Source organism: Sminthopsis crassicaudata, chromosome 4 (assembly GCF_048593235.1).
Source record: "Sminthopsis crassicaudata isolate SCR6 chromosome 4, ASM4859323v1, whole genome shotgun sequence".
Lineage (NCBI taxonomy): Eukaryota > Metazoa > Chordata > Mammalia > Dasyuromorphia > Dasyuridae > Sminthopsis > Sminthopsis crassicaudata.
The window spans coordinates 128,908,544-128,921,043 of NC_133620.1; the positions used below are offsets into that span (position 1 = coordinate 128,908,544).

At 31.8% G+C, this 12,500-nt stretch overlaps 2 protein-coding genes across 2 annotated transcripts in view; one reads left to right on the forward strand and one right to left on the reverse strand.

Moving 5' to 3' along the window:
• The window catches only part of PACRG (parkin coregulated), a 588,163-nt gene extending 576,507 nt beyond the window's left edge, over window positions 1–11,656 (reverse strand). The window contains exon 1 of the mRNA XM_074309363.1: window positions 11,474–11,656. Within this exon, the coding sequence (XP_074165464.1) occupies window positions 11,474–11,629 (156 nt within the window). The 5' untranslated portion in view covers window positions 11,630–11,656. The remainder of the gene's footprint in view (window positions 1–11,473) is intronic.
• Window positions 11,657–12,231: 575 nt separating this feature from the next.
• Window positions 12,232–12,500, forward strand: part of PRKN (parkin RBR E3 ubiquitin protein ligase) — a 1,861,641-nt gene continuing 1,861,372 nt past the window's right edge. The window contains 1 exon segment of the mRNA XM_074309364.1: window positions 12,232–12,350. Coding sequence (XP_074165465.1) covers window positions 12,254–12,350 — 97 coding nt within the window. The 5' untranslated portion in view covers window positions 12,232–12,253.

The following is a 12,500-nucleotide window of genomic DNA, read 5'->3' on the forward strand; positions in this document are numbered from 1 at the left end:
GGGGGAAGAAATCTGAGTCTGGGAAGAATGAAGGAGCATCTGCTGATGAAGACCCTCCAGGCCCAGATGTGCTGCACTGCACAGCCAGGGCCCTGAGTGAATAGAAGCCATCACATCCTTGAGTGCAGGGGCAATAAGGCAGGGATGATGCTGGCTGCATGCACTTGCTGGAAGGGGTAGCTCTTTATTTGGGGTTCCAGGTCACAGTGGAGAGCTGAAAGGAAGCTAGAGGCACCATCCCCCACCCCATTATTAAAGGTGCTTACAATAATATTTCTCAAAAAAAAAAAAAAAAAAAAAAGAATCAGCAAAGAAGAAAAAAGCCAACTTACTACGGGTACAAGGAAGACTACGGTTCATCTTCAGAGGAGGACACTGAAGTAAAAAAAACTTATTTTACCCCAAAGAGTAAAGTTAAGTGGCTTTCTGCCCAGAGAGAATTTATAGAACTAAAAACAAACAAAAAAAATTAAAAATCAAATGAGAGAAACTGAGGGAAAAAGTTTTTTAAAAAATTAATTAATAAAAACCATCCAAAAAAAAAAAAAAAAACCCAAGAAGATTATTAAAAACAACTTAATCAACTAGAAAAGGAGACAAGAATCTAAGACACAAAAATAACTCTTTGAAAATTAAAACTGGGCAAGGGAAAGCCTGTGAAGCTATAAGAATCTGAGAAATTTTTAAAAATATATAAAAAGAATGAGAAAACAGAACAAAATGTGAAACATAAGAAAATTTTATAAGAAAAAATCAAGAAGAGAAAATGAAAGAATAATTGGAGTACCTGAAAGCTGTTACCCAAAAATAATAATAATCTTGACATGATATTGCAAGAAATAATCCAAGAAAATTGTCCTGGAGTGGCAGAATACAAGGGAAAGTAGACATAGAAAAAATCTACTTAAGTCCATACTTTCCTAAAATACCATATTAATGCCACTCCTTTTCTATTTATAAATATATATGTATGTGTGTATGTATATATATTTGTGTACATCAAAAAACAAAAACAAGGGCAAAACTTCAATAGCTTCCCAAAGCCAAAAATAAAGTAAAAACCTATGATCACAGGAATTGAAGCTTCAAATTCCCTTAAACATCATTTAACTTAATCCTCTTCTTTTACTGTTGAAGTTGAGGCTCAAAAAGGTAGAAAAACTTGCCCAAGATTCACACAGGTATCAGAGAATATTAAAATCTGATTCTTCTGACTTCAAATACTCAAAGAAAGTACCACCTCAAATAGATCTTTTGGAGAAAACACATAGGTTTATTATTGCCAAATTTCAAAACTCCTAGATCAAAGAAAAAATTGTGCAAGAAATATGAAAAAAATAAAATATGCTTGAGTTATTAGAATTGTACAAGACTTATCAATAACCACAATAAAAGATCACAGGAATTGGAATTATATATTTTGGCAATCAAAAGAACTAGGTCTGTGGCCCAAAATATTATATCCAGCAAAATTATTCACATTATTTAAGGAAAAAATGTATATTAAACGAAGTTGCAGATTTTCAGGACTTTCAACCAAACCCAAACTCAATAGAAAATTTAACATAAAAGAGCCAATACCAAAATCTATTTCAAGGAACTTAACATGGACCAATTGTTTATGTTTTCTTACACGGAAATGTACACCATATGTATAAGATTTACATCAGCAATTGGGTAGCTCAAAAAAATAAATAAATAAATAAATAAAAAGACTGGGGCATAGTTGACCATTATCTGACTCTAAAAAGAAAAATTGCTTAGGAAAAGGGAAAAAAAAAACCAAAACAATAGTAATTATGTTACATAAATGAAATGCAGAGGAGATTAGATAGAGAGATTTAGAAGAGGGAGAAGGGGTCATAGTTCTGAAAATCTACTCACATTGGGAATGAACTAGAAAACATTACATATATGCCATATAAAGGGTATAGCACTTTCTAAAATCCATAAAGAAAGAAGAGCTGAGCTATGGATGGAGGGGAAAGCAAAAGGGGAGGGGAAGCAAAGGGTGGAGGAAGAAAGCAGGCGAGGGATCCATGGGTGAGGGGAGGTTAAGTAATAGCCAGGCAAGTTAAGGAACAGAAATTAGCAAGGGACAGGAAAAGAAAAAGATATACACAACAGGGATCAGGAGTAGAATTTGTTCTGGAAAAAACTATAGCTAGTAATCACTGATCTTAGACAAAATCAAACTAAAAATTCATTCATGAGAGAAATCTCTATTATATATCTGTCAATCATAGTAATATTGTATTAGAAGCATGTTTACATATGGATAAGTATTTGTATATTTATACACCTGAGTATATGTAGATATGTATGCATATATGCATGTTGCTCTATGTATGTGTATATATATATATATATATATGTATATCTGTGAGGATCTGTGGATTGATGTATATGTGTGATTATATATATCTGGAGGGGTGTGTATATACCTATATCTATAGGTATAGATATAGATATCTATGCTTAAGTATAGCCTGCTTGGGAGACGTAGGAAAGAGAGGTGAAAAGAAAAAAATATAAAATTTTAAAAGTGCACAGCAGAGAATATAAGAACCTACAAGGAAGCAAAAAAAAGAGACATGATTACAATTTCTTCTACTATTACATATCTTTTCTTGAACTGGTAATTTATTGTTTTATAAAGATATAGATAGATAATATATCTACTTAATACACATATTTTAATATATGTATGTATGTATGTATATTTTGGTGAAGTAATTGGGGTTAAGTGACTTAGTGCCCAAGAGTCACACAGCTAGCTATGTTATATCTGAGGTCAGATTTGACCTTTTAATTGCCCCTGATGTCCTGTTGGGCATATGACAATGTTGTGTTTTTTTATCCTTTTGTTTTATTTTTCTTTTCTGTTTTTCTTTTTTTATATTGTTTTTTAAATAAAATTTTTTTAAAAAATTCATGAAACTGCTTCTTTGATCACTCCAATTTGAATAGATCTCTTTTTAGAACTCATGAAACAATTATCAGAATATACATGTATATGTGTGTGCATATGTATTGCACATATATGTATTTATATGTATGTACATACAAAAACATATATGCCATGTTATCCTGTGCTACCTGTTACCCTCCAGTGTAGGTTTTCACCTTTCAGTAGGTAAGCTAACTTAATTTAGATAGAATTGCTTCCCCTGAAAGTATCAGAGAGATAAACCATTTACTATTTATCTCAGTAATGAAAATCTATTAAAAGTTTAAAATATTGCTTCAATATATTATTGGGTCAGTAAATAATTTGTTTGGCTATGAGCCTAAGGACCTTTTTAAAAACATTTTTTTAAAAATTCTTTTTAAAAATGTAAGTTTAAATCTCAATTTAGCTGCCTAGGAAACATTCAGAAAAATGCTTTTAGCCAAAGTAAATGATAACAGTCTAGCAATTTACTCCTTTTTGAAAAGTAACACGCTGATCTTTGACTTGTAAAAGAAAACATAATTAAATATAGCCTAGTTTATCAGCACATTCTAAACAAGCCTTCTAGCAGTTATAAGTGGGCAATGGGAGTGAAACATTAATTTGTGACCTAAATTTTTCATGTAGAAAAGAATTCATAAAAAGCTAAACTGACAATCTCACCATTTTATAAATAATTTAAAAATTATAAATATCTTTAATATTAGAGAATCACAAATCCATTTGTTTACTCAGTCTAATTTGGGTACTGGGAAATGGAAAAGCAGTAGAGAAAAGAGTAGATTATTTCTTGTTTTGTTAATCTCACAAAAAAAAATTTTGGTACACGTTCATCCATGCAATTTAGATTTTCATATAATTGGGCAGATTAGCTTCTCCTCCCCATCTTTGCCTCCTTACTTATGAATTCTTTCTCATTTTAAAATTTTGATAATTTAGTAATTTGCTAGCTCTTGATTATAAAGTTTTAATCATATTAAAGTTTTTTTATTCCTAAACTGTTGTTGTATTAACATAAATATGGAATTCTATGTTCTTAATTCAATCACTTAATGATTTGTTTTAATTTTAATTTAATTCAAAATCACTACTTTTATACTTGTTTCAGTCAAGATGATGTAAAATCAATTCTCACCTAACATACATTGTTAACTGTAGAAAGTAGCTAGGTGGCACAGTGGATAGAACACTGAATCTGGAGTCAGGAACACCTGCATTCAAATGTGATCTCAAACACTTACTAAATACTTACTCAAACACTCTGGGCAAGTCATTCCATACTGTATTTTTTTTAATTCACTGGAGAAGAAAATGGCAAAACCACTCCAGTATCTTTGTCAAGAAAAACCCATGAATAGTATGGTTCATGGAGTCACAAAGATTTGGACATGAAACACCACTACCCTAAACAAACCATTTTACAACTCAGGCAAAAATATCTCTAAAAATATAAGTGTTGGAAGAAGTGCACAGGTCTCTTAGACAAGAGAGTGTTTTTTCTTCTGGATTCCCCCAAACTAATGACGACCAAAAAAGTCATATTTTTAAAAACTGAAATTCACTTTATAGAATGGGAAAAGGTAATTTAAGAGTGTGATCTAATTAAAGAAAAATATCTAACATGATTATTGGTTTATATGGTTTTGATTATAACCACTATAATAATTCATGATAAAGTGGGAAGAATGCTAAATATAGTTAGATCCTAGATTTGCACTTTGGTTCTGCTACTTACTACATATGTAGTCTGTTTAAATTCTCTTTCTAAAGCTGATTTTTTTTTAGATTCTTTATTTCTTGTTTTGTTAATCTCACAAAAAAAAATTTTGGTACACGTTCATCCATGCAATTTAGATTTTCATATAATTGGGCAGATTAGCTTCTCTTCCCCATCTTTGCCTCCTTACTTATGAATTCTTCCTCATTTTTTAATTTTGATAATTTAGTAATTTGCTAGCTCTTGATTATAAAGTTTTAATCATATTAAAGTTTTTTTTATTCCTAAACTGTTGTTGTATTAACATAAATATGGAATTCTATGTTCTTAATTCAATCACTTAATGATTTGTTTTAATTTTAATTTAATTCAAAATCACTACTTTTATACTTGTTCTGGGGTTATTATTTATTATTTTTAAAGGTTTTTATTTTCAAAATATATGAACAGATAATTTTTCAGCACTGACCCTTGCATAGCCTTGTGTTTCAGTTTTTTCCCTTTCCTAATTCCCTCTTCTACAAGGCAAGCAATCCAATATGTTATATATGTTAAAATATATGTTGAATCCAATATGTATAAACATATTTATACAATTTTCTTGCTGCACAAGAAAAACAATATCAAAAAATAAAGAAAATGAGTAAGACTACAAAATGTAAGTGAATAGCAACAGAGAGTGGCATTACAATTTTGTTAACTAGTTTAATCTTGAAACATGTTATTCAGTCTTTTTATTATATTATAGGTTTTCATTGATTCTTATACTGATAAGAGTTTCTGAACACTTTGGGTATAGTACTTTTAAAAATAATTTTCTTATTTTTAGTGACGTATCATTTATTCTATAGCAGCTGTTTATTCACTGAATTTACTAATTTGGTATTTTTAGATAATCATTTACTTCAGGTCTCCCCTTCTCCAGAATTTTGATACTTAGCTTTGCCAGACATAAAACCCAATTGTCCTTTCAATTGTCATTTATGAAGCTCTGGGACAATGATATATGATCATCATATGCACAGGGATTGTATTATACAGCAAATTTCATTAAGTTTTTTTTAATTGAAGGTAATAATAAGCATACTATCTAACATATTACATACACATATATTTATATATTATATTATTATATACTATTAAGATTATGGAATTACAAATATTTAAAATTATAACAGTCTTTACACATTTAGTCCAAACCTCTAAATTTAAACATGAGATAATGGAGGCCCAGAAAGGTTGACTCTCTTGATTCTAGATTTTTTTTAAAAATGGAGGACATTATTGCAATAGACTAAATAAAGAAAATCTGAATTCCCACAAACAAATGTATCCAATGATATAATAGTCAACAAAGCTTAAAACATAAATGACTAGGGAATAGTTTCCTTCTAAAAGAATAGCTGGCAAAATTAGAAAAAAATTCCAGTAAAAATCAGCAAATAGCAAAAATATATAGCATAATCAATTTTAAATGGAGGAAAAATCTAAATACAAAAAATTATAAAACTTTATAGAAGACAAACTTTCCATTTATTACAGTTAAGGATTCAGCAAAAATTCATAACAAAGTAAAGAGAAAAGAAATCATAAAAGACAAAATATAGTTGATTATATAAAACCAGAAATGTTTTGACAAAGTCAAAGTGATATATATTATCAGAATAAGATACATATTTGTAAGGCATTTGCATTAATGCCTTTATAAAAGTATTATATCTAAAAATTTATACTTTAATTGGCTCCAAAACCTAATTTAAAAGTTGTTTCCTAGTAGACATATGGTCAAAGAATATTAAAAACCTTTAAAAAAAAAAAAGAGAAACACAATCTATCAAAAACCACATGGATCTAATATTAAAAATAATGGTCAGCAAAATGCAAATTGTAATAACCCTAACATGTTACCTTACCGCTAATTAATTAAAAGATGAAAAATATTGTTAGAATGATGTTTAAAAGTTGTTAATCAGCTGTTTCAGATATATCCGACTTTTCATTACTTCATTTGAAATTTTCTTGGCAGAGATACTGGAGTGGTTTCCTATTTCCCTCTCCAACTCATTTTTACAGACAGGAACTGAGGCAAATTCTGTATGTCCACTCATAGAGGTAGGAGATATGAGGTTGTTTTTGAACTGGGGTCTTGATCTGGCACTTTATCCACTGTGCTACCTAATTGTTACTTTTAAGAATATAAGTATTCTTATAATAACATAAGTTAATTCAATGTTTATAAAGATGTGAATTGACTAGACAATTATGGAAAACAATTTAAAATATGAGAAAATATATTCAAAACTTTTGACTTATAGATTATAATACTCAAGGAGTGTAGCAGCTAGAAAAAAACATGTCAGGCACAAAAATGTCTTTAGCTGTTTTTATCAAAATAAGAAACTGAAAACAAAATATTATATGAAAACAATGCAATATACACATAAGGTACAATACAATAAATATAAAGAATTCTGAAAAAAATTAGAAGAGTTGTAGTAAGTTTTAGAGAATGCATTAAGAGTCAAGAAATGTGTGTGTGAGTTAAATTCAACAATGTTTTTTAATAAATCAATAGGTGAGAGGCATTAAAATTTCAGCTGAATAAATGGCTTATGCTAATTATCATAGTTATCAAAATTAAAAAAAAAGTTACCCTTTTTCTGATAACAGATCAGTAAAAATGTTAAGGGAATTTATTGTACAAGGGATTTGCTACTTGAAAACTACTTGAAAAACATTTAACATTAAAACAAAATGTTTTTTTTTCAGAAAAAACATGTGCATCATTCAAATCAGAAAAATAGATAAAATGAAAATTTACTTCAATATTGACAGTTTAAACAAGTTCTCAGTACCCAAAGTGTGAAAATTCAATTTCTTCCAAAAGTAAAGAGACAATTACTTAAAAATCTTAAATGAAACAAATTAATTTTCATAATAAGGAGGTTAAAAAGAATCAGAAATCTTAATCAACATGTAATCTCCTTGCCAAATGGAGGAACATAATAACACATACTTAGGGTTCAAGCTTATTTCAAAAACATTATGGGAAAGGAAGAGAATAGAAGGTATTATAGGTATTAAGTGGTAAAAAGCAGTTGAGAAGAAAATTAATCTCTGGAGAGCTTTTTCTAAGATCCACTGAAACCAAATCATTTTTGACAACAATTGCATTTAATACTAGACTATAGCAAATGAAAAATATTCTGGAATTTTTATGATTTTATTTTCACTGATGATAGTGGAACTACAAAGTTTAGACTTTTACCTCAGTACTTCATATTCCATGTAAAGAAATGAAATTGGCATTGATAAGGATGAAGATGGAATTAGTGACTAAACCCAATCAAAATATATCATGGAAGCAACACAAATTTTGAATCCCTTAGGCATCACATTGGGAAATTTGACAAAAAGAATACTTTTCCCCCTGGCGGTATAGTGTGAAAGAATAGATCACCACTAACCCATACACTTGTCTTTGGATCTCAATAAATAATATTTCTGAGACTAGCTTATGTAAACATGTAGAATAGTTTTGATGAAAACAGATTTGATATAATCAGAATTTTGATTATCTACAATAATGTCTATATATTTATGGTTATGTGACAGTCATAGAAGAAACATTTTTCAGAGTTCAATCAAAGCAATGACAGCAGGTTCTTAATTCTGAGAGGTCAAGCAAATTTACAAAATCAAATGAGAGTAGAAGTCCGTCCTTCCTTCTATACCTCCTCCTTCCTTCCCTTCTTTCTTCCTCTCTTTCTCCCTTCTTTCCTCCCTTTCTCTATTCCTTTCTCCCTCCCTTCCTTCTTTCCTACCTTCTCTTTTTTTTCTTTTTACCCTTTGTTCCCTCATATAATTACAATTCTCAAAGATCCCACAATATACATATGTGAGTGGAGTAAAAGAAATGATGCCTTGTATTCCTACCAATCTCTATTTTAGGATTCCTGAGAAGTGAAGAAATTAGGGAACCATCAGACATGTTAGGAATTAAGATATTTTCTATATATAAAGGGGAATCTGGGAAATTATTTTTTTCTTTTTGCTCACCCCGAATGCTGATCTGACACTATTTTCATCCAACTAAAAAGCAAATGGAGACTTACCATTATACATAGACCAGATATCATGTAGTATCATGCAGTATCTACCTGAAACTGACTCCTATTCCAGGTATCTCTACATATGCCATAGTGGCATGTAATGGCTTAGGTGGAAAGAAGAAAAAATATGAAATCATCCATTTTATTTATATGATATATTTTTCTCTCATCCCATATTCAGGCAAATATCACAGAATAATGAATTAAAGACATATCTGATTTGAAGGTATTGTATTTTCTCACTCAAAGTATAATAAGGAGTTCCTTAGAAGTCATGAGGATATTTGCTGTTTAGGAACCACTAAAAAGTTCCATGGAAGTTAAAAAATTAGAAGAATTCTATGTATTTAATATTCATATAATTTATATTCATGATATATTTAACATTATGGTATATTTGTATATAGCATGTTTGATCATAGAGATAAATTGCATTGTTTTATTTTGCAAAAAAATATATATTCTCTTTTTTATTAAATGTGATTACATATAAAGTGTTTCTCTATATATAGCCCATCTGTTTGATTCTATGATTATGATCAGATTTATATTTATATGGTCAAAACATTCTAAAAGGAACATCAGGAGTTTCCATAGTAACCCTTGAACATAAATTGTTATATATGTTTTTAATATGGAGCTTTGTAATTATGCCTTATTTAAAGATTGAAAATTTTGAAGGGGAAGTAGAGGCAAGTTGAAGTACAGAAGTTGCTAGGAGTTTTATATTGTTATCTCATTGAAAACTGACATTAGATATATCTCATTCACTGACAAGGTAAACTTTGGAGAAGAAATTCTTTGGAGTTAATGACTTCATAATCAAGGGAAGGTTTATATTGCAGAAAACAGAAATGATCACATGTAAGTGCCAGAGAACTGAAGAAGGTCCCTTTAGTCCAATCTTACCTTTCTAATGCAGGCTACTACAAGAAGTTTTTTTTTTTTCATCTATTATGTGCCCCCATTTTATCAGTCTGTTCTATTACTTTCAAATAAAATCTTCTGTATTTTGTTATTCACAGAAAATGTTGCTTTCCACCAAAAGGAATAACAACAAGAAATGACCCACGTTTTCAGAATCACTTTGGAGATATAGTAAATTAAAGAAATAATGAAATAAAGGAAGATGCTTACCTCTCACAACAAAGGTATTTATAAGACATCTTCCTCAAAGGAAATGTTACTTGAAGATGGAATTACATTTGTCACAAATAAGAATTCAGAAATATGTTGCTTTCAACAACTTTACTAGATTTTACTAGAATATAGACTCTTTAGGTGAGATTATGCTAAATAACAAAAGAACTAAGTATACTACTTAATAAAGATTTGTAGTACAAATTATGACTAATGAATATAAAATATCATTAAAGAGAAAACTGAAAAATGTTTTATGCAGTCTTGTAAAATTTAAGTAAACTACTAAATAGATTGTAATCAATTATGATCAATATTAGCTAAAAGAAAAATAAATCGTTTTCCTAATTGGAACAAATTCTGTATTGTATATTGGTGATATATGAGAATCTTTTTGGTTTTAGGCATAACTTTTATTGGAGGTTTTTGTAAACAGAAATGGGGTTTTCTCAAACCCCAAGAAACACAGGTACATACACACAGACCCACACATAGTCTCACACACATTCTGAATGACAGTATGTATAACACCATAACAGTCTAATCAAAATGGTAGCCATTTCACAGACTTACTTTATGAGTATGGTGTATATATACATATATATATATATATGTATATATATATATATACATATATATATATATATACATATATATATATATATATATATATATATATATATATATATATATATATATATATATACTCACACACATACATACACATAAGTATATGGGTTTAATGTGACATTAGAAAATATTGTAACTGTTCAAATTCTACCAGTGTAAGTTACACAATTTTTGAAAGTTGTATTTGATAAATTTATTTGTTATACTAAATAAAAATCCATTCAATTCAAAGAAATATAATTTATGAAACTTCTGTTTTAAAGTTATACACGTACTATGTTTCATTATCTTTCCTTTGTACTAAATTCCCTCTTTTGTTGCTTTTAAGATTATTTCTAATGACAAACATATTATAAATTACATTCTGATTACACCAACAGGCAGACATATTTAATCAAAAGCTAATTGGAAGGTTAGTTTTTAAGAAACTTTGGAGTGGGCCAGGCTTTTAAAGGTGTATCAGGAAATACACAATAATATTGAAATATTTTGTATTTCACTGAAACATTTAATGGAGAAAAATGTTGAATCTAGAATTTTATATTTTGAATATTTTTTTCTGTTATTTGAGTGAATTTCTGTCAGTCTGATCTGACAGTTTTATAAGAGATTCGTGTAAAACTCAGAATTCATGAAGTGGAAGACCTTGAATCTGAAGTGGGGTGGGGGCAGGGAAAGGAAATCTTTCTCATTCAGGCCGGTAGCAGCTGGAGGATGTTGAGGGGCCTGGAAACTAGCAGATGAAATCTTTGGAAGGTGCTTATAAATCAAGACATTTATTATTAAATCATCAGAGGATGACGGGCACTGCATTTCATTCGCCCAAAACCTTTTCTCTTAAAGACAGTCTGTCCACCTGTATCTCCGTGTACCCTGCCTGATTCGGAATGAGTGCATTGAATTGAGGAGATTATCACTTACGACTGAATTTTTCATCATGGCTTTGACAGTGAAGCCGTCAGAAACCAGGGAGTGCGGCTGGTGCACCGGGAGTGGCTGTTGCGGCTGGAGTTTGGTCCTCTTCATCATCTTCTCTGGACTTTTATTTAGGTTCAGGGTCTCTTTTTCTGCCACCATCTTCCTAGGAAATGTCTTGTTCCCACATCCAGTGCTTTACGAATGACTGGGAGGTGGAGGGGAGGGAGGGAGGGACGCAGCCGGAGTGGGGTTATGGAGAGTAAAAACGGCACTGTAATGATAATAAATTAAACCCTCCAGGTCCTGCCCGGGTTTGCTCCCACTTCCAGCTGTTTGTCAGCTCCAAGGTGAAGAGGGAGTTTGGGGGAGGGAAGGGGCAGAAAGGGGGGCAGGACCGTATTCTGCAGCTGCAACAGGCTTCCAAAGGTGCTCCGCGAAGTTGCTAGGCAACGTATCAACATCGCTGCGGAGCAGGCTCGCAGTGACGTAGACATTCGAGGCCAAGAGCCGGCAAAAGGCCTCGGGACGGGGGCGGGGGCAGGGGCGGGGGCGGGGCGAGAATAGGAGGGGCGGATTAGAAAAGGGCAGCGGGTTCCGCACTACATCTCCCAGAAGGCCTCAGGGATGCGTGCATAGGTCTGCGCGTGCGCTCACCACCTCCTCACCCTCCCCCACCCTTTTCAGGGAGCGGGGATGGGAAGGTAAGGGGCGGGGAGGGGCGGGGAGGGGCGGGGACAGAGGGAGGAGGGATCCGAGGTCTTTAAAGCCGGGAACGCTGGTCGTATGAGGCGAGCGCGGGGCCTAGGGGCAGGCCTCTGTGCGTGTGTTAAGCCCCCTACGCCTGTCCTTAGAGCCACCACCTACTCTGTGACCATGATAGGTACGTGGGTATCCTCCAGGTACAGATGCTTTCCACTTATTCTCTCCCCATCACGTGCTGGTTCCTTACGCAGGTGTGAGACCCTGCTGATGATTGTCAAGGACGGTCTGGGTCACCTGGTGAGGTGAGAGTGTCCCAGACTCATCCTGG